This window comes from Neoarius graeffei, chromosome 1 (assembly GCF_027579695.1).
Source record: "Neoarius graeffei isolate fNeoGra1 chromosome 1, fNeoGra1.pri, whole genome shotgun sequence".
Classification (NCBI taxonomy): Eukaryota; Metazoa; Chordata; class Actinopteri; order Siluriformes; family Ariidae; genus Neoarius; species Neoarius graeffei.
Genome location: NC_083569.1, coordinates 28,348,878 through 28,372,490, shown reverse-complemented (window position 1 = coordinate 28,372,490; position 23,613 = coordinate 28,348,878). Strand labels below are relative to the sequence as shown.

At 42.3% G+C, this 23,613-nt stretch overlaps 1 protein-coding gene across 2 annotated transcripts; it reads left to right on the top strand.

The window, feature by feature from the left end:
* The first annotated feature begins 15,345 nt into the window (after positions 1-15,345).
* Positions 15,346-23,613, top strand: LOC132887151 (uncharacterized). 2 transcript variants are annotated; one of them, XR_009654777.1, is made up of 3 exons: positions 15,346-15,553; positions 15,828-17,390; positions 23,602-23,613. XR_009654777.1 is itself a non-coding variant. In XM_060922590.1 (2 exons), exons 1-2 carry the CDS (start codon positions 15,361-15,363, stop codon positions 17,312-17,314), a joined length of 1,680 nt encoding a protein of 559 aa, XP_060778573.1. In that variant the 5' UTR covers positions 15,346-15,360; the 3' UTR covers positions 17,315-17,449. The 2 variants fall into 2 exon arrangements, 1 of the variants encoding a protein (XP_060778573.1); XM_060922590.1 differs by lacking the exon at positions 23,602-23,613 and having other exon boundaries at positions 15,828-17,449.

Below are 23,613 nucleotides of genomic sequence, written 5' to 3'. Positions count from 1 at the left end.
TATGACTTTGCAGCCTATTTGAGCACATCACACACAGAAAGCCAGAGATTTTATGATGCAATTTTCATGAGACTAGCACTTTAAGAATGATGCAGCCAGGATTCCTTTAATTTTTTTTTCTAACAGGTGAACAATTTAAGGTCAACCCTGGGCTTATCCAGGATTTCAACCTAGGATTTCAACCTTGGATCTCTCACAAGCGAAGCGAAAATCATACCAGACAAAGCCAGACTACCCACACAAAAGTGCTTATGTGCTACTGGAATTTCATTATATCTTTCAAAGTTTTGACTTTTCATGTCTGCAGGATCCTGCTCAATATTTGAGATGGTTGCATGAGATGTGTGGAGGAAAGCAGGTTCATGTTACTTTTGCTTTCTTCAGAGAATCTCTATGGCTAACCTGTCCAAAGTGACAGGCTCACTGGTATGGCAATTAGAGCACATACTGTCACGCCCGGCTTTGCCTTGCTGAGAGTGCTCACTCCTTCCGCATGTATTGAACTTGAACTTGTCCGGGTCTCCCTCCAGTCCAAAGGGGGAGCTGTCTGGTACTGTAACACCTGGTCTAGACAGCCGGGATAGTTCAAATACATGGCCATTCAGTGTTCGCGAGTTGGCTATCGGGGCTTTTGGTTTGGGTAACTCTTGCTTTGTGCCATGGAGGCCCTGCATGGGCCAACCAGCGCTTTATTATTTTCCTTTAAATGCTTATTATTTCTTATTTCTTAATTATGTTTAACTAAAATACTATTTAACCCGAACAACGGTGTGGACTCCCTTTATGTTGTGCTTATTTTGAGCCAAGTAGGCACGACAATATGGGGGCTCGTCCAAACCTTTGATAGTGAATTGGATTTTGGCGTTTTGGTAATGTAAACTTCCTGTGTTTGTTTGTGGGGAGTTTCACATCGTTTGGAAGGTTCGGGGTTAAATATTGTAGTTGTTTTGGTAAACTTCCTCATTTTGATAATACTTTTTGGAATATTGTTTTGGAAATTTGGAGCCTTTTGGCCTATTATTTTGATTGTTTGGAGTGGCAGTGTGTTTGTGCTTGCACTGCGGGGTGGCAGATCGCGGAGCTGCATTTTCCCCAATCAGAACGTGCTGCGTTGGGTTTAGGCTGCTGTGTCACTGAAGCTTGGGTGAGGGCACTGCCTGGGAAATCCAGCTGAATTGGCATCTGTCGGGACAGTACGGGTCCAATGGTATTGGTGAGTAAATGATCCTTGCTCTGGGGCCCAGTGTGAAGACAGGTCAGTTTAGTGGGGGGTGAATGTTTAGGGGGAATCTCCGCTGCTGTCTCGTAGTGCGAGTGGCATTCCACTTTACCAAAATAATTTGGATTTGATTGTGTTTGGTTATCGGATTTGTTTGGTAATTGTTTGAGGAAGTGTTTTGTTTGTTTGAGCCATGGTTAGTATTTGTTTGGTGGCACGCGCTGGTGCCTATTTGTGGCCAGTTTGAATATTGTATTGGTGGCTTGGATTTGTTGTAGCAGGATGAGTAATCTTGAAGCGTTTTTTAAAGCTCCTTCGGAGGCATTGTTCCTCATGCTCACCAAGGATCAATTATATAGTGTTGCTGACCACTATGAAATTGATATAGCGTTGCCGAAGACCGCATTAAAAGAGGACTTATTTTTTTTTTATTCAGGGGATGTTGATTAAGGGTGTATTCAGACCAGGATAGTTCGATAGTTCACTTGCTTTGGTCTGAACCAAATGTTTTTGTTTTTTTTTTCATTTTGGTGCGGTTCGCTTTCACACTGTACATTTTAGTAAGCGGACCAAAATCTGTCAACAAAGCCACGCGCCCTGAGGTCGTTCAGCTATTGGTCAGAGACGACACGTGCACAAAGTGTTAAGTTCAAAAGTAGTCATGTAGGCTTTCCGTGCTGTTATTCTTTTTAATGTCATCAGAGCTATATGTTTTTTCCAGTTTTCACAATTGTGCGATTACTATGCTGTTGTACAAGTAATTTATCAACGACGACTTCAAAGGGCAAGGCGGCTACGGAGGATAGCGCTGATGAGCGCACATCATGTTGTGACAGTTCTGGCTCTTCACGCAAGACAGAGGAGGTATGTGTCGGGATATTCGCCTTATCCATCATAATAGATGAATTTCTTTTTTTGCGTCGCTAGTACCGCCACTTTTTGAAAGAATGTCCTTGATTTTAATGTAGGTCTGACGGAGTTTCTTCACTTTTAGCCGACATTGTTCTGGGGAGCGCGTGAACCCCTTCTCCTTCATTTTCTCACTGAATACAGCAAACACGTCGGCATTTTTGTGTGTTCTCTCCAAAAGCTCAGATATGTGGACATCTGCCCATATATCTACAAGGGTACGCGTTTCTTCTTCGGCCCACGTTTGCCCCCTACTCATTTTTTGTACTCTGTAGTCTAGCCTACCACTGGTCTGAATGACTGAACGGCTGTTGTAAGGTTCCCTTGACAACCGAAACAGTGTTTGCACTTTGCGGTGGAGTGTCAAGACTCTGTTTCCCATAATGCTCGACAAACGACGGAAGCTCCCAAGGTACAAAAAAGCAAAACTGTCAGATTAGGTCCGGTCTGCTTTCACACCTCCAAAAGGTCCGCACCAGGGTTCCTTTGGTCCGGACCGAGTCCGACCTTGCAGCTCGGTCTTGGTCTGCTTGTTTGGTCTGGACCAGAGTTCGGTGGTTTGTATTCAGACCAACCCAAAAGGTCCAGACCAAGGGAAATTTGGTTCGTTTGGTCCGGACCAAACAACATAGGTGTGAATACGCCCTAAGAAGCAGGTGTTGCCTGCCGAGGGGCGGGAGGGACCGCGGGCAGAAAGTGGAATTGGGCCTTGATGCGAAGCCAACTTTGCCAGCTGCGCACTCACAGACGGTGACCTCGCTGTCGTATGAGCAGCAAGTGGAGTTGTTAAAATTGCAACACGAACCGAAAATGCAGCAAATTAGAAATGCAAGAAAAGGACAGGGAACGCGAGTTGGAGATGCATAAACTCAAAAATGCAGAGCAGCAACGCGAGTTTGAGCCGCTAAATTCCAGCTGGCAGCTGAGGGGAACCTCGGCAGCTCTACACCAACTTCCAACAGCTTGGCCAATATGGTAAAGTTCCTGCCTAAGTTTAACGAGCGGGACCCAGATGTCTTTTTCTCATTGTTTGAAAATATTGCATTTGAGCAGCACTGGAGTGATGAGGAGAAAACTTTATTGTTACAGACATCTTTAATTAGTCACGGACAGCAGGCATTTGTGGCTCTACCTTCTTCGGAACGAAAGGTGCACAAAACTGTGAAAGCGGCTGTGTTAAAGTGTTATGAGTTGATTCCTGAAGCGTACAGACAGCGTTTTCGTTCATGGAAAAAACTGTCAAGCAAACGTATGCAGAATGGGTCAGGGATTTAACCAGTTACTTCCAACGTTGGCTTACAGCCGAAAGCGTTAATACTTTTGAAAAGCTTTGTGACCTTTTGGTATTGGAGCAGTTTAAAAACACACTGCCTGATCGTGTAGCCACTTATCTTAACGAACAGAAGGTTGACACCATCTGATGCTGCTGTCCTTGCCGATAATTTCTTGCTCACTCACAAAATTCCATCGCGTGTTTCTAGTTTGGGTTTTGACACTTGCAAGGACCATCGTCCTGGCAGTGGTAGCACGAATACTTCTGTTAATTCCAACACCAATTCCGTGCATTTCAAACCTTTTGGGTTTGATCCTAAAAAAGATTGCAATTATTGTTTTGGTAAAAACCACTGGAAGGCAAATTGCCCCGTTCTATTGGATAAAATAAAGAATGACAGAGGCAAAGTTGGCCTCTGTGCTTCCTCTACTCCTGCTGTACGATCAAAGGGTAACTCCAAAAATGTTCCAGTGAAAATGTGTATCAGTCCTCAGTGTACAACGCCAGTTGATCACACAGTAGCTGTGTAGTGTGATGCATCTGAGTTGGTTACATCTAGTCTAGCAGATTATGTGCCATTTGTTACGGAGGGGTTTGTTTCACTGGTTGGTGGCTCTTCTCGTGTTCCTGTAAAAATTCTTCGTGACACAGGGGCATCAGAAAGCTTTATTTGTCAGTCTGTTTTGCCATCTGATACAGGTAATTTCATATTGATTAGAGGTATTGGTTTACAGTCTTTCCCTGTGCCATTGCACAAAATTGAGTTGTATTTTGGTTTTGTGAATGGCGAGGTAACAATTGCTGTTTGTCCCTCCTTACCCATAGAGGGAATTCATTTGATTGTAGGAAATAATTTAACCACAACTGCCTGCATTTTACCATAAATTACACTGTACAATTATCTTTAATGGAAAGTAACATCACATATTTCATGGCAATATAATAAAAGCAAACAGTTTGCTGTTAATTTGTTCATGTAAAAGGTTTGGCTGTTAATTTACAGCAAAAGTCTGGCCTTTGATATCAGTTGTACAACAACAACAACAACAAAATCTAGATATACAAAACATTTTGGTAAATTAGGAAATGTTGCAGAAAGGAAGTGGAAACTGGTTATTTAAACCATCCTGAACTCTGTTTCTTCCTTATGGTGTATTCATTTGTAAGTTTCACCTGTAAACTAATAAACTGGCCAATTTGCTGCACTCACTTGAGGAAATGAACTCTGACCTCTAAACAGCAAAACTGCACCTTGAGATTCACCTGTTATTTATTTAATTTATTTAGCATGACAGCACCAGATTCTATATATTTAACAGGTTCAGACTGTTGGCTGGAGTGTATTTGCTTGTGAGGAGAAACCAGTAGAATTCCTCCTGACCACAAGGTTTCAGCTGAAGGAGAATTTCTTCTCCACTGTAATTATCAGAATGACTTTGTTTCACAGATAATCATTAAATGTGACATTTTTGTTAGCAGACAAACATTTATAGACAGACTTTCAGTTATAAAGTTTATTTTATGCTGAGGGAAGCCATGGCCTCCCAGAGGAAAGGAAATTTTAAAATGAGATCTCTTCTCTTTCTCAATTGTTTCTCCTATACAATAATGAGATCATAGTGATATTAAAATGAGATTATTGCTTTTGTCTCCTGCTTCTCAGGTTTGTCTCTGGAGCAAAAGAGTTAAGTTATCACATTGTAGACTCCCTTTAATCTACAAATGAGTTTTCAACAATGTTTTAAATACAGTGGGGCAAAAAAGTATTTAGTCAGTCACCAATTGTGCAAGTTCTCCCACTTAAAAAGATGAGAGAGGCCTGTAATTTTCATCATAGGTATACCTCAACTATGAAAGACAAAATGAGAAAAAAAAATCCAGAAAATCACATTGTCTGATTTTTAAAGAATTTATTTGCAAATTATGGTGGAAAATAAGTATTTGGTCAATAACAAAAGCTCATCTTAATACTTTGTGATATACCCTTTGTTGGCAATGACAGAGGTCAAACGTTTTCTGTAAGTCTTCACAAGGTTTTCACACACTGTTGCTGGTATTTTGGCCCATTCCTCCATGCAGATCTCCTCTAGAGCAGTGATGTTTTGGGGCTGTCGCTGGGCAACATGGACTTTCAACTCCCTCCAAAGATTTTCTATGGGGTTGAGATCTGGAGACTGGCTGGGCCACTCCAGGACCTTGAAATGCTTCTTATGAAGCCACTCCTTCGTTGCCCGGGCGGTGTGTTTGGGATCATTGTCATGCTGAAAGACCCAGCCACGTTTCATCTTCAATGCCCTTGCTGATGGAAGGACGTTTTCACTCAAAATCTCACGATACATGGCCCCATTCATTCTTTCCTTTACATGGATCAGTCGTCCTGGTCCCTTTGCAGAAAAACAGCCCCAAAGCATGATGTTTCCACCCCCATGCTTCACAGTAGGTATGGTGTTCTTTGGATGCAACTCAGCATTCTTTCTCGTCCAAACACAAGTTGAGTTTTTACCAAAAAGTTCTATTTTGGTTTCATCTGACCATATGACATTCTCCCAATCCTCTTCTGGATCATCCAAATGCTCTTGAGCAAACTTCAGACGGGCCTGGACATGTACTGGCTTAAGCAGGGGGCACTGCAGGATTTGAATCCCTGGCGGCATAGTGTGTTACTGATGGTAGCCTTTGTTACTTTGGTCCCAGCTCTCTGCAGGTCATTCACTAGGTCCCCCCGTGTGGTTCTGGGATTTTTGCTCACTGTTCTTGTGATCATTTTGACCCCATGGGGTGAGATCTTGCGTGGAGCCCCAGATCAAGGGAGATTATCAGTGGTCTTGTATGTCTTCCATTTTCTAATAATTGCTCCCACAGTTGATTTCTTCACACCAAGCTGCTTACCTATTGCAGATTCAGTCTTCCCAGCCTGGTGCAGGTCTACAATTTTGTTTCTGGTGTCCTTTGACAGCTCTTTGGTCTTGGCCATAGTGGAGTTTGGAGTGTGACTGTTTGAGGTTGTGGACAGGTGTCTTTTATACTGATGAGTTCAAACAGGTGCCATTAATACAGGTAACGACTGGAGGACAGAGGAGCCTCTTAAAGAAGAAGTTACAGGTCTGTGAGAGCCAGAAATCTTGCTTGTTTGTAGGTGATCAAATACTTATTTTACCGAGGAATTTACCAATTAATTCATTAAAAATCCTACAATGTGATTTCCTGGATTCTTTCCCCCCATTCTGTCTCTCATAGTTGAAGTGTACCTATGATGAAAATTACAGGCCTCTCTCATCTTTTTAAGTGGGAGAACTTGCACAATTGGTGACTGACTAAATACTTTTTTGCCCCACTGTAATGCTCAGTGTTGACCAATTTATACATCTCATACTTTACTCAGGCTGATCCACCAGAGAGCTCTCTCTGTAAACTCGCACAATTCTCATTTCAGATCTATTTGGTGAGTCTCAGATTAGGCTCCGTCAGTTTTGTAAAAGAGGTCTCTACACAATCTTGAACCATTCTCATTCTAGTCATCTCAGTTTAGTCCTTTTTTGATTTACAAAAGAGATCTCAACAAAGGCTTAAACAATACTCAGATTAGAGGTCTGCACAGGACAGAATTTTCAGTCCCGCTCCCGCATTGTGCAGTCCCGCTCCCGCAAAGAATTATGATTTTCAGTTCCGCCCGTGCCTGCCATATTTTGTCCCGCTCCTGCCCGCAAATCCTGCATGATGCAGACGTTCGTGTTATTTCTCACGAAAGTTGAAATTAGTCAACTAATAAAATAGTCTTAGATGTGGCTCAGTCAACTAAGGTGCCATACCATAAACCTGGGGACCTGGGTTCGATTCCGACCTGAGGTCATTTCCCGATCCTGTCTCTACACTGTCCTATCCAATAAAGGTGAAAAAGCCCCCCCCCCCCCCAAAAAAACCCTAATATCTCTTTTGTGACTCCTACTTGTCTCATTGCTATGTCTCATCTTTTGCTTCTTTTATTTCTCCTAAGGCAAAATTAGGAAAAAGAACTGTGACAAAAGTAATACTTAAATGATCCTTAAAAGAGAATCAGCATTTTGTCTCCTGAGCAACAGAAGGGATACAAATGAGAAACCAAATTTTCCTCTGGACTGAAGATTAGAGAAGCAGCTTTGGGACCAAAAGGTCACTAGTTTGATTCCCTGGACCAGTAGGAATGGCTGAAGTGCCCTTGAGCAAGGCACTTGACCCCCAGCTGCTCCCCAGGCTGCCCACTGCTGTGTCTTATATCATGTGGTATGTCAGGGTCCTGCTGTACATCGCTCTGGATAAATGCCTGTAATATAATGTAATGAAACCAGTGAGAAAAGCTTATTGTGTGTTACTGTATAAGAAAAGACACTTGAGACAAGAGTGTTCAACAAAAAGATTTTTAAAAATCCTATCATAACCTAGCAAGCCAGACTAAATGTGAATATTTAGTCTGGTCTCGGTCGTAGACATTTCCGAAGGGTGTGGGTAGGAACAACCCGTTGTCTTTCAAACTGTCTCTGTGCATATAGGCCAACGCTCTGACCAATCAGCACAACAGTGACTGTGACGTAGTCAGAGCGACAGAAAGCAGTGGGGGAGGCCTTGAAATAAATAATTTTTCAAAATGCGTATTAATTAATAAACAGGTTCTAGATATTAAGAAGTTTGGAGATAATGACCACAAGTTTGGAGTCTGTACCACATATACTTAACATACACTCATTTTATTTTCAAGTGTTTTTCAAGGGTTTGCTTAAACTGTTTTTGAGAGTTTTTATTTAGTGGTGTTTGGTGAAATAATTTCCCTTAAATTTAATATAACGGGAAAATAAGAAACAATCAAAAAGTAATGTTTCAAAGCTGTTTATTAATTCTTCGTACTGCACAAACTAGCCCCATCCTTTTGGCTACCAGCGGAGCCAGCTGGTAGATCAGACTTTTGCCATAGCCGGTCGGCAAAACAGCGAAAACGTCCTTCTTGAAAAGGAATGAGCGGAGAGCCTCTTCTTGCTCATGTTTCAACGAAAACTCCAAGTCTAATTCTTCTAAAACTGATTCCAAAGCAGAGTCAAACGTGCCTGTTCACTAGCCATAGCCATCTTTCCTGTTGTGCTTTCTCCAGCGTCGCACAGCCTTGTCGTCACTCCTGCAAAAGCCCACCCAAAGAATCCAAACAAAAACCTTGCGTTGTGATTGGCGGGCACGATTTGATGCCCGGGGTGTTTTGTTGATATGGTGCGAGGCTAGACCCACTCGTAGGCAAAAATATTTTTGGCCGCTAGGCGGGTGGGTCTAGTTTACTAGGCTAATCATAACCTATACATTTATATTATTACACTTTATACGATTTATACTTTTACAGTGAATACTCGAATCCGATTGGATAAAGGTTTGCATTATTTTAGTATAATTTATCACAGGTAGTTCTAGCTGTAATAATAGGTTAATATTAACATGCTCGTTCGAATATTATTTCTACAGCAACAGCTCATAAACAGGGCAGATATAAATGGTGGACATAATCTGAGACTATTAATAAATGGATGTTTGTTGAACAAAATCATTCTAACAATCATTGCTGTGACATAAATTTAACACTTCTAAACAGAGTTTCAGTTTGAATGAGAGTTTCTTTTACGTTTCAGAAAGCCATTGATAAAACGTGCAATGTATCGTTAATACAGTCAACATTGCTGTCCTTGTCAAATTGCTGTGGTATAAGTGAAATAACACACACTAGACTGTGAAGGGTGGTAGGGGTGTGCACAACTTTTGTAGAATAATTTTGCATCAGTTGTCGGTCATGTGTTATTCCTTAATTTTAAACGTATTAACTTTCATAAAATTTTATTAACCTTAACAACCTAATATATTCACATATTTACATGAATATAGAAAATATATGATACTTAAAGAATATCATGTATTAATTTGATTACTATGAATTTATATTCATTATACTAAAGCATAAATCCATAACATCCTACAGTAAAACACCTGCATTTTTAACAAGAACTAGAAATAGAAACTTACAAACTTTTTTTAATAATTGCTGTAAGTGCTATAACCTCAGGCTCTTCATTGGGATTCAAACGCTGCCTTCTATGAGGAGTGGCTTCTTCACTGTCATCTTCATCGTCCCTCCTCCTCCTTATCCCCTGGTGAGGGACAGGAATACAGTCTACAGGGATCATAGATGGATCCTTGAAGGGAACAGGGTCATCAAAGGGGCCGGGGTCCTCAAAGGAGATGGGATCCATACAGGGGTCAGGGTACAGTGGGGGGTTGGGGTCCTCAAAGGGGTCGGGATACAGCAGGGGGCCGGGCTCCTCAAAGGGGTCCGCATACAGCAAGGGGTTGGGATACAGCAGGGGGTCGGGATACAGCAGGGGGTCGGGATCCCCAAAGGGGTCCAGGAACAGCAGAGGGTCGGGTTCCAACCAGGGGTCGAGGTCCCCAAAGGGTTCAGGGTCCCCAAAGGGTTCAGGATACAGCAGGGGGTCGGGCTCCAGCCAGGGGTTGGAGTCCTTAAAGGGTTCAGGGTACAGCAAGGGGCCAGGTTCCAGTCAGGGGTTGGGGTACAGCTGGGGGTTAGGGTCCTCAAAGGGTCCAGTGTACAGCCGGGGGTCGGGTCCTCAAAGGGTTCAGAGTACAGTCAGGGGTCAGGGTTCTCAAAGGGTTCAAGGTACAGTCAGGGTTCGGGGTACAGCTAGGGGTTGGGGTCCTCAAAGGGGTCAGGGTACAGCCAGGGGTTGGATGCCTCAAAGGGGTCAGGGTCCTTGAAGGAGATGGGGTCCGGTTCCCATAAGGGGACAGGTTCCATAAGGGGGACAGTGTCCCAAATGGGGACTGGTTCCGTAAGGGGGATGGGGTCCTTGTAGGGGTCCATAAAGGGGAGGGGGCCATCAAAGGGGATTCAATCCTGTTCCCTAAAGGCGATAGGGTCCTCAAAAACACCTCACACCCATCAGCATCTTCCTCATGCTGATGAGGCTTGAGGTCTTCATCTTCTTTCTCTCTCTCCCCTGTGCTGTTGTAAAGCTCGCTGGAAGGAAACGTCTTTCCTGTATACAAGGACATAAAAAGACAGTGATGCACATCTCGTCAAATGAATCAGAAACCTTTCTTTTTATAATGGAGCGTCTGTTTTGTCCAGCAGGAAATCCTCACTCGAAACATCCTTTACACCAAGCGTATTTACACAGTTTTCTCTCCTATTAGTTGTACAGCAGTTTGCTGAACTACACCAATGAGCAACTCATTGGTGTAGTTAGATTTTACTGGGAAGTTACAAAGAAGTTAGATTTTACTGCGGTTGAAAGACTGTTGTACTTGCAAGGATGTGTATTGTAGAAATGTTAATGTGGACAGAAATAAGCCATTCAGCGAATGGTTTAAGAGAGATTCTAATTTCTCTAACTTAATGTTAGTTTGTGTGATAGTTTGTTAGAAAAGTCCAAGAGTGGAACAACACATGTTGAAACATTTTATCTGTTTTAACACGTTTATTGTTTCCCAGAGTGTCTATTCACTGTTTTGCAGCCCAATAAAAAACACAAAAAACCCTGAACACTGAAAAGCAATAATTTAGTGACATTAACCATGCTAACTAGCCGGCCAGCTAACCTTAGCTTTGCTGATATTCCTTCTCAGAGTAACTATTTAACTTTTAATAAACTTGAACTCTTGGACTTTTCTAACAAACTATCACACAAACTAACATTAAGTTAGAGAAATTAGAATCTCTCTTAAACCATTCGCTGAATGGTTTATTTCTGTCCACATTAACATTTCTACAATACACATCCTTGCAAGTACAACAGTCTTTCAACCGCAGTAAAATCTAACTTCCTAAAACTGGGTGTAAAGGGGGCAAAACCAGCCTGTCAGCACTGCTGTCACAACAATTTTAGGAGGCAAAAATGACTATTTATAACAATTATAAAAGTGGAAAATAGAAAACCGTAGCTGCGAAACATGCAACATGCACCAACTTGCTTCCACATTTGCAAGTTCTAAAACTGATTGTTCCAAGCTGAAACTCATGACATCTTATCTGCTCCAGTTTTGAGCTCCACTAAAAGCAAAAGATACAGTGCCACACTCCAGGCAAAAATGCGGCACAATAGTCGATGTGAAAAGGCAGTGCCGTGCTTCATGTGCCATGTGAAAATTCAAAGTTGACAAAAGGCCATCAGTCCTGCGGGGAAAATGTTTGCTGAAGCTTGAAAAGGTCACCGAGAATCTTGAGCTAACCATGTGCCACCACAGACCTTGTGCCAAATCTTGCTATAGACATTCCTCTGCCTTTAAATTCCCCTTCCCAAAGTTACACAGGGTTCCCCTTGAGTTCTGGAAAAAAAAATTCTCCACTTTTTTCCTTGAAAAATAAAGTCAAATAAATATTCTTCACTTTTTCTTAGTCTGTATTTTTTCTTCATTACCAACTTGTAGACTTAATACAGGTTTATAGTACCAACCAAACTGACACAGTTCAAATATTTGTACAGGCCTCTTCATTACATATAAAATTTGGGCTCCACTCCAGCCTCTAATAAAAGAGACTTGATTTTGGGCACCCTGTGCACCATCAAGCTAAAATAAACCTCTTTAGTTTGTGCTTACTTCATGTTATTTGAGCACAGAATTATTCAGAAGAGGTATTAGGACTCTTAGCTTTTACTTCAACAGAAAACTTGATTTACAATTGAACAGCATCAAGAAGACTCTTGGAACAACCAACAGTGAAAGAATTAAAATTTTCTGTTGATTTACAAGCTGAACACATGCATTTTTTCATCGTATGTTAGCCCAGGGGAACTCAGCACGCCATGCTGCTGTGAAACGTAGCTCCTTCCAGTAGCTCCTTGCTGCGGCTGACAGCAATTTCACTTTGGTATTTTTTGACTCCTCTATTACTGACACTGTCCAATGTGCTAGGGGACGGCAGGGGCTCCGAGTGTGCCTCCCTCATGGCTGTTTCAGTCCTTAAATATTCTTCAGTGCTTGCAGAAGCCCACACAAAAAACTTTGTCAGATTAGACTGTGCCTTCGTTTGGTTCACGCAGAGATAATTACATCACCACACCAGACTGATAAAGACACACTGCGATTGGTCAAAAGCTTGGAGCTTATTTGGGAATTATGTGTTGTCGATTTTTATTGGTCACAAGCATGTGCTCATTGTTTACACTCTGGCTTCCTGCCGTCTCTTCGCTGGGGTTGGATTTCGGCAAATGGAGGGATTTGTAGAGAGATTTCTAGAAAAGATGAAATACGATAATGATGATGAATACATTCATCACAGTGATGACTGCTAGTAATATTCTCTTCATCACTGATGGACTATGTTCGTCAGTGAGGAACATGATGAGTGCCAGGGGGAACCCTGGTTACGCTACATTTAAATCCACTTTGTCAAGGTTGAGGGAAAATTGCTCCAGCAGGTCCAACAGTCTTTCAAATCATCATTAAATCTAACTTGCTCACAGTGGGCAAAAGTGCCAACAAGGTAGATTTCAAGGCAGGAAAACATTGTCAGCACTGCTGTCCCAGTGAATTTAGGAGGCAAAAATATTTACAAGACATATGAACATGCAAAATGTAAAATAGTAATTGTGAAACATGATACATTTGAACACTGCTACATGTTCCAAGTGAAAATGCTCACAATTTGAGGCTGATCAAACCAAGCAATGTCGTCTACTTCTTTTGGATTGGCACCTCATGCAAATCAATCTACCACTACTGTGTCTTTGTTTGAGATCTCAACTATTCCTTTGCAATTCATCATTACATATGTCTGAAGTTTATTCCAACCAAGTTTCAAGGAAATCCAATGAACTCTAAAGGAGGTCAAAAAAGACTAAAAAATATGTGAAAAATACACAAATTCCAAAATGGATGACTTCCTGTTGGGCAGAGTCACTCCATCCAATGTTAACAAGATCAACTGTGAGTTACTTACATATCCCCCCGCTCCCACTTATATCAGAATGCAAGCAATTGAAGGAATAGGACACTTATTATGAATGTTGACTTCAACAAATAATTAACCCTGAAACAAATAAGTAAAGGGCAGTGTTTAACCCAAGTATTTCAAATAGCATCCTGGTAAACTGTAATTTTGAAAAAGCATTTTGCTTCTTGAAATACTGTCAAAATCCACGCTATACATTTTATAAATGCATTAAGTTGGTAAACAGGAAGTTGACATGCGACAGATGTGAAAATGGCATACATGGTATAGAACCCCAAGCTGAAGCTCAGTACCAAATATCAAGCAGTTGTGATTTGTAGTTGCTGATTAAAGTGTTATGAAAATTTTGTAAATCCACGCTACATGCTTTGTAAATACACTCAATCGGTAAAAAGGAAGTTGATGTGGGACAGAGCTGAAAACAGTATAGAACCCCAAGCTGAAATTTGGTACCAAGTGGTTATGATTTGTGGCTGCTGAGAAAAAGAGTGTTTCGGACAGAGGTCAATAAACCAGTACCCCTTTTTGGAGTGGGGGTACATAAATTTCCAGAATGATGAGACATGCTCATACCAAATTTAATGGATCTCAAAGGAACCGTGTCCTGACAATGAAGACCCTTCTGAGTTCGCATCTGATTTCATGTTGCGTCTCAAGCAAATTGATTGTCTGCCATTATGTCCTCATTTGAGATATGGCCCATTAAAAAAAAAACAAAGGCTCATTTTTGTAAAAAATGCAGTGTTTCCCCTACCATTATATTGGGGCCCCCCCACACACACACACACATCCGAAGGTGCAAAAAACACAGGACTGCAGTTCTATTGTAAAAATTGTTCTAATTATTGTTCCAAAATAAACATGAAGCCTTAAAATTCATCTCATCTCATTATCTCTAGCCGCTTTATCCTTCTACAGGGTCGCAGGCAAGCTGGAGCCTATCCCAGCTGACTACGGGCGAAAGGCGGGGTACACCCTGGACAAGTCGCCAGGTCATCACAGGGCTGACACATAGACACAGACAACCATTCACACTCACGGTCAATTTAGAGTCACCAGTTAACCTAACCTGCATGTCTTTGGACTGTGGGGGAAACCGGAGCACCCGGAGGAAACCCACGCGGACACGGGGAGAACATGCAAACTCCGCACAGAAAGACCCTCGCCAGCCACCTGTGTGAAGTTGGCACCCCATATGTTGAAAATTTGAATAAAAACCTTTTCATTCGTTTGTGCATCGTTTGTGCACGATTGTGCAGGCAAAATGAGCGTTTGTGCACAAACCGTCTTTAAGATATTTCACTTTTAAGAGGTTGTGTCCTTAGGTCACTCAGCACCCCATTAACATCCAAATGACTCGAAAATGGTCTGAATTGTTTGTGCATCGTTTGTGCACGTTTGTGCAGGCAAAATTAACGTTTGTGCACAAACCGTTTTGATGTTATTTAACTTTTAATTTTTTGAAAGTAGGTCACTCAGCACCCCATTAACATCCAAATGACTCGAAAATGGTCTGAATCGTTTGTGCATCGTTTGTGCACGTTTGTGCAGGCAAAACTAATGTTTGTGCACAAACCGTTTTTATGTAATTTAACTTAATTTTTTTAAATTAGGTCACGCAGCACCCCATTAACATCCAAATGACTCGAAAATGGTCTGAATCGTTTGTGCACGTTTGTGCAGGCAAAATGAGCGTTTGTGCACAAACCGTCTTTAAGATATTTCACTTTTAACACCAGAAGTCCCAGCATTTTTCTGTCTACCTAGAAGACCCACATAGGGGCCATTTGGCCCGACCGCTTTTCCCTAATACACTAATCACTCATTTTGTTATGGTAATGAGGCTGTTAGAATGAGGAATGAGAATGAGGAATAAAAACACATTCTATTCTAAAATGTGAACATGTGAATGTCCCATGTGACCATAACGACTCATGTGACTGCAACCAGACAATTGTTTGATGGATAAATACCTCAGTGCACATGCACTATCGCTTCAGTTCCCTCAAGAATTTTGTGGTGAAAGAAGCTCCTCTCCAAGGAACGAAGATGCAGAGATTCAACATTCAACAGGCATTGGAAATGATCCTGGATGGAGCAAACCCTTGCGACTCGGATGGAGAAGACATCAACCTTCAGGTGGATTCAGACTCCGAGCTGTCTCAGTCGTCTTCAGGTAAGATTTCATTTCATATTATTTCCTATTTTACATTTCATTTCAGTGAGGAAGTTGGAAAATATAGCACCATGTGAATAGAGCCTCCATTTTGTTTCTGAGTGCGGACTGCCGTCAGTTTTGTTTGATTCTACTTCTCCTGAGGTGTCTGCACCTTAGCCAACCTATTTGAGATGTTCTGGGATTATTATTATTAGCTTCTATGCTTGCATTTGTGATATCATTTGACTTTCCCATTGCTCATAATTACATTTTTTTCACACTACATATGAAGAGACTGCTCCCCAACCAAAAAAGAGAGCTCGGCTGGGGACTGATGTGACAGAGACTGCGAAAGACGGCACAGTATGGCATGAAGAACAGGTGGGAACGGGTCCACATTTCACCCCGCCATTGCCATACAACGCAGATGGAGAGCCAACAGCTAAGGCCAGGAGGTCAATCACAAGTCGTCTTCAGAGCTTCCTGTGTTTCATCACTCTGGACATGCTTGGTATCATTCAAGAATGTACAGTTCAACATGCAAAGCAAACGGAGCATGTGGATTGGTTCATGGGCCTCCCTGAACTAATGGCATTTATTTCCATCACCATTATGCGGGGAATCATCAGGGTGCCATCACTGCGTGACTGCTGGTCGAAAAACCTGGGAAGCCCACAGATCATCGAAACCATGTCCCGAGGGCGTTTCCAAAACATCATGCATCACCTGCGCTTTGATGACAGAGACACCCGCAGCGAGCGAGCACAGACCGATAAGTTTGCTGCAATTTCGAACATATGGGGATTGTTTGTCACCAACTGCATCACATCCTACATCCCTGGTCGACACATCACCATCGACAAACAACTTTTCCCGTCCAAGACTCGCTGCTGTTTCCTACAGTACATTGCATCTAAACCAGACAAGTTTGGGATCAAGTTTTGGGTGGCGTGTGACTTGAAAACCAAATACGTCTGCAACATCCTCCCATGTCTTGGCAAGGACCCCACTCGGCCTCGTGGGGAGAGAGTGTCTGAGAGTGTAGTCATGAGGCTGATGGAACCATTCCTGGACAAGGGCAGAAATGTTACCACGGACAATTTCTTTACATCACTGTCACTTGCAAAACGACTACTTAGCCGGAATACAACCATCCTCGGCACAGTCAACAAGATTCGCCAAGAAATTCCACTGTCAACTAGACAGATGCACCGCAATGAATTTACCACCCAAGTATTTTCAACCACTGGTGCCACACTGACGGTGTATGCGCCCAAGCGGAAGAAGACTGTATATGTTCTCAGCAGCATGCACAGCATGATTCAGACACAGGATACCACCAAAAAGAAGCCTAACACCATCACACTCTACAACACAACAAAGTGCGGCGTCGATGTCATGGACCAGATGGTGCGGGAGTACACTGTCTGCGCAGGAACACGGCGCTGGCCAGTAGCAGTGTTCTATAACATGATAGATATGGCAGCACTGAATGCACACGTGCTCTATCAATTATGCACCGGGAGGCAGGAGAGACGGGTAGATTTCCTGCTGGAGCTTGCAAGAGAGTTGGCTCACTCCCACGTGGGTATGAAAAAGGCCCAAAAGGAACAATTATTTCGGCAACAACCCTCCACACCACAACTAGGAAAAAGAGCCAAGTGTCAGGCTAAAATTAAATGTAAGGACAATCATGCAACTGTACGCTGTGTTGACTGCTACCGATATACATGTGGGAAATGCCGAAAGGAGCAATGGCAGTGCCAGGATTGTGAGTGACTGCTCTAATGTATTTCACTCATAATGCATGGTTTTTCATTCTTTGTAAATATGCTTGGGTTTCTTTTTTTTTTTACTATTTTTAGCACACAAAAATAACAATTACTTCTGCAACAACCCTCCACACCAAAACTGGGAAAAAAGTTGCTTTTTCATTCTTTGTAAATATGTTTTGTTTTGGGTTTTTTTTAAGAATAAATGTCAGTGTGTTGATCCCTTCCTTCCTGTTGATCCTTTCCACTGCATACAGCTCAGTCCAGTGTCTTTATGGCTATGTTCACTGAGGTATTTATCCATCTCAGAACTAAAGCTTGCTCTCAAAAGAACCTCCTAAGCTGTAAGGTGTGTCCCCTCCCCCACACAAGTTCAAGTGGCTCCGGCCGTGTGCCACTAACAGCCACATTTCCATAACAAAATGAGTGTCCACAATATTTCCATAACAAAATGAAAAGTCCACAGGGTGGACTTGGGGCCAATTGGCCCTCTTGTGGGTTTTCTAGGTAAAAAGGCCAAATGGCCCCTCTCTGGGACTTCTATGACAAAATTGAGAACATCTGACAAAAAAAATCAAACTACTAATTTAAGGTCAGACAATGTAAGTGACCCTGTAGTTAACAATATAACTGTATCAGATCATCAATTAGAATGTTTTACTCTCCTAAAAGAAACTGAATTACTTTCATTAATCTTGGCATCAAAAGCCTCAACTTGTGTACTAGATCCTTTACCTACCGTACATGTCTATTCAAATAGATAATACCTGAAGTAATTGAACCGCTTCTAAAAATAATAAATTCTTCTCTTACGATTGACTATGTACCCAAATCCTTTAAACTAGCAGTTATCAAACCCCTGATTAAAAAAAAAAAACTGACCTTGATCCCTGTCAGCTGTCCAATTATCGGCCAATATCAGACCTCCCCTTTATCTCCAAGATCCTTGAAAAAGCTGTGTTACAGCAGTTATGCTTATATTTACATAGGAATAACATCCATGAAATGTATCAGTTAGGATTTAGATCTCATCATAGCACAGAGACAGCTCTGGTTAAGAGGTTGGTGACTTTAGGTCACTCAGCACCCCATTAACATCCAAATGACTCGAAAATGGTCTGAATCGTTTGTGCATCGTTTGTGCAGGCAAAATGAGCGTTTGTGCACAAACCGTCTTTAAGATATTTCACTTTTAAGAGGTTGGTGACTTTAGGTCACATAATGTCCAAGACCTTTTTTTCTTGTCCCTGGCTGAAAAGCAACAATGCCCCTGAGTGTGAACTGATCCTGTTGCAGCATGATGTTTACTGGGAATTGATTTAGCATAATGTGCTGCGTTGTTCCCAACTCCACAAAAAGGATTTCTCCACTGGCATAGGTGTGTGTGACCACACCATCACACCTTTGCACATCAGATGAGGAGTCGGCTTCATCATTATCGACTGGCTGATGGCACTCTACGGGGTGGAGATGGAGGCCATCTTCAATTGCTGCCTGGAGATCTTTTATTCCCCTTCTGCCCAAAGTTTTGAAATTCACAGGAACGAGCGGTAAGCTCCTTGAATCATTGCGCGGGCAGGTAGGAGAAGAGCAGCTAGTGGTGAAGGTCAGCGTGTCAACATCTTTCATTGTGTCTGTTACGATTCGAGACACATTACATGCTGCATTAATTTGGTGTGCCCCAGACTTCAGTGAATCATGAGAGAACATCTTTGCCAAGATCAGTGCTCTCTGCTTGTAAGTGGTGCTGTTAATGTCACCGGTCACAATGGATTCAACAAGATCCAGTACAGGGTGATTGGTCCCCTGTACATATCTGCTGAATCTTGGACTGTCACAGTAGGCACAGCAGAGGCACTGTAAAAAGGAGTCAAAAGCACAAGTGTTGACCACAGACAGCTGTGCCTTTCCAGTGTTAACTGCATGACTGGCAAAGTGGTTGCCATTTCTCAAAAGCCCAATTTGTGTTTTCTTTTGTTTTGTGGTGAGATCCATATGTTGCCATTCAGGACATGGTGTTAAGTATGATGTTCTTTTTTTTGTTGAGGCAACCAGACCTCTCCAGTTCTCCACTGGTTCCTCCTGCTCTTCCGTCTCCTCAGAGTCCTCATCTGACAGCTCTATCTTCATGTTGGCCGAAGACAACTTCATCTGACCTTCAATGTGATCCAGATGGCGTCGCACAAAGCGGTCCACACGAAGAGGCTTGTTGTCATGCTTGAAGAGGCCTTTCTTCAAGTTTTTAAATTCAGCCTCAACATTTGCTGAACTGGCTGTTATGTGGACACTTTTAAAGTGTGGAACCATGACTGCAGTCCAAAGTGGCAGATAAGCTGCCATTCGGATCAGGTGAGGAACAAGGTCAGGGAGAAAGTGCAAGTTGTCCCGGTCACCATCACTCGATGCCAAACACCGGCTTTCCTCACATATTTCCGATGCCCACCTCTGAGCATCAGTTTGGCACTCCTTCATTTGACTCATCTTCTCATCCTCTCCACTTGCCATTGGATCCTTGGTCTCCTTCTCCTCAGCCGATGAACCTTTGGCAATGAGATCTTTGATGGCCAGCTTACAGGTTTCTGAACTGACAGGCATACCTTGCTCATCCATTCCCTCAGATTCACTGAGTGCAACAACAGCAATTTGACTAATCAGCTGTCTAGCCTCATCAAGAGATGTGATCTGGACGAGCTGGCCCATAGCCCTCAAGTAGAACTCCCTCACACGGTTACTCTTTTTGCGGAGGCACTCCCATCGGCTGATCAATTTCACACAGTGGGCAACATCCACTCTAATGTAACATGGGGGAAGTGTGTTGGACTCTTTTCCCTGCAGCACTCCAAAGCACTGATTGATGTAGGACTTCAGATCAGGGAAGGTCGTGAATGCCTTGACAAGTCCTCCCTGCACAAACGTGCCCAAACGATGCACAAATGATTCAGACCATTTTCGAGTCATTTGGATGTTAATGGGGTGCTGCGTGACCTACTTTCAAAAAATTAAAAGTTAAATAAAATCAAAACGGTTTGTGCACAAACGTTAATTTTGCCTGCACAAATGTGCACAAACGATGCACAAACGATTCAGACCATTTTCGAGTCATTTGGATGTTAATGGGGTGCTGAGTGACCTAAGGTCACCAACCTTTTAAAAGTGAAATATCTTAAAGACGGTTTGTGCACAAACGCTCATTTTGCTTGCACAAACGTGCACAAACGATGCACAAACGATTCAGACCATTTTCGAGTCATTTGGATGTTAATGGGGTGCTGAGTGACCTAAGGACACAACCTCTTAAAAGTGAAATATCTTAAAGACGGTTTGTGCACAAACGCTCATTTTGCCTGCACAAACGTGCACAAACGATGCACAAACGATTCAGACCATTTTCGAGTCATTTGGATGTTAATGGGGTGCTGCGTGACCTACTTTCAAAAAATTAAAACTTAAATAACATCAAAACGGTTTGTGCACAAACGTTAATTTTGCCTGCACAAATGTGCACAAACGATGCACGAACGATTCAGACCATTTTCGAGTCATTTGGATGTTAATGGAGTGCTGAGTGACCTAAGGTCACAACCTCTTAAAAGTGAAATATCTTAAAGACGGTTTGTGCACAAATGCTCATTTTGCCTGCACAAATGTGCACAAACGATGCACAAACGATTCAGACCATTTTCGAGTCATTTGGATGTTAATGGGGTGCTGCGTGACCTACTTTCAAAAAATTAAAACTTAAATAACATCAAAACGGTTTGTGCACAAACGTTAATTTTGCCTGCACAAATGTGCACAAACGATGCACAAACGATTCAGACCATTTTTGAGTCATTTGGATGTTAATGGGGTGCTGAGTGACCTAAGGTGCCACAAAGTCAGGAAAATCTGTTCGTAAAATTACATTATAATGACCAAATACAATGAAAAGTATTTTTCCAGTCTCACCTGTGAAAGGTAATCCCATGTGATCTCGTTTGGATGGCAAACCTGTTGGTACAGTTAAACGCAGCTAATCTTTATTCTCCGCTTTGACCTATCCAATATGGCGGCGAGGATGACATATGATTCTACGCGGAAGGCGGCGTCTTTAATGGTCCGGAATAAATTGAATGCTACACGTTGATGGAATTAATTTGTTGTTTCTCACCTGTGAAAGGTAATCCCATATGATCTCGTTTGGACAGTAAACCTGTTGGTACAGTTAAACGCAGCACATGAATCTTTATTCTCCGCTTTGACCTGTCCAATATGGCGGCGAGGATGACGTATGATTCTACGCGGAAGGCGGCGTCTTTAATGGTCCAGAATAAATTGAATGCTACACGTTGATGGAATTAATTTGTTGTTTCTCACCTGTGAAAGGTAATCCTATATGATCTCGTTTGGACGGTAAACCTGTTGGTACAGTTAAATGCAGCACATGCAGGGGCGGTTTTAGGAAATCTGAGACTCTGGGCAAAGGACAATTTGGAGGCCCCCCTCAACCCCAACCCATGCATCTGTAATAATAATAATGAGATGATGAATCATACGTACTGACGAACAATATTTATTGTGAACACATGGAAATGATTGAAAAAACCCCAATAAAGATCACTGAATATAAGCTGTGTGTGTGTCAGTAGAGGAGAGTGTGTGTGTCTGCCTGTCTGTCTATGTGCGCTGCTGTCGATGTGCCCATCTATCAGTCTCATGGGTGGTGGAAGAACTTGTGTGGAAGAAGGTTGTTAATTTCGGTAGCTTTTCAACAAACTGTTCGCTATCCTTTTTCCTCTTCCTTTTCTCACTGCCACTTAGAAATCGTTTCATTCTGATTTTACTTTAACAAAACATTGTACGAGGGCTCTGCAGCTAGAGCTAGATGATGCTGGTGCATGTCTTCAGCCCGCTCGCGTTGTTGCCTAGGTTACTTCAGACACTACGGCTCTGAGAAAGAGCGAAGCCAGATAGCTGTGACATCACGTCACATACTGGTGGTTTTGCTTGTGAATCTAGCTGTAGGATTACACGTGAATCATGCTTTATTGCTTTTATTATTTTCGTAGCAAATGTGGTTCATGTTGAGTGGAAAATATGTATAATCACAATGAATTATTACATAGTAAATTATGATGTATAGCATGCAGGAAAACAGGAATACCGTAACGCGACGACGAGGCCCCTGATTGGACGAGGCTCAGGGCAATTGCCCGACTTTGCCCAATGGAAAGACAGCCTATGAGCACATGAATCTTTATTCTCCGCTTTGACCTGTCCAATATGGCGGCGAGGATGACGTATGATTCTACGCGGAAGGCGGCGTCTTTAATGGTCCGGAATAAATTGAATGATACATGTTGATGGATTAATTTGCTCTTTTACGCCCTTTTTGAGGAATGTATTGTAGGACTTAAACCCACATCTGAAGAGGTGAGTTCCCCCCTTTTTTTACCTATTTTTGCTGGCGGGATTGACTCTGCCCTAAGGGCAGAGTCTCTCTCTCTCTCTCTCTCTCTCTCTCTCTCACTTTGCACCATTACACAATAAATATTCACAGTGAAAATATTTTGTAAGCGCGTTTCATGAACCAAGTTATAGGATTTGTTGACAACTCGCATCGAGTTCGTTACACTTCTACCCGGCGTGAAGCACTGACAGTCATGTGGTTGTGACGTCATCGTAAACAAATCCATTCTACTCATCCAGACGACTTCGCAACGGCAACGTTGCTAGATCTTTCCACTCTGGAACCCGTTCTCAAAAAGATTGCGTTTTGGGCACCCAAAACGCCGGTGCCGTGTGGATGCCAGGCCTAAACGATAAGCAATTGTATCGGAGTCACCTGAATCCGTTGCCGTGTGGACAGGGCCTTAGAGTGACAGGTGTTTTGCAGATGTTGTTGATAACCTTGTTGTTACACCAGCTGGCACTGAATGTGTTGACTTGGAACAAATTTGACTAATTTGTCTTTTTTTTTACCAAGTACAGCATCATTGTTGCTTGAAAATTAGCCTAAATACTAAACCTGTGACCGTTTTCTCAATTCTATATTTTTTCTTCTCACAATTTATGTCGCTAACACAGTGGCGGTGGGCTGAAAGCTTTTTAAAGCACTTAAAAACTGTCAGGAGTATGACAGTAAAATTACTTATTGCCCTACTGTGCATGCGCTTTGCATTCTGGGGACTTGGCTATGTAGTTTACCTGAAGGACATGCAGTCTGTACCAGGATATGTTGTTGAATGTGCTTTTTCTCAGTACACAATGGAGAAGTGGCACATGTCAAGAGTGTTACAATTCTGAAGTTCCTACATATTTTTAGCT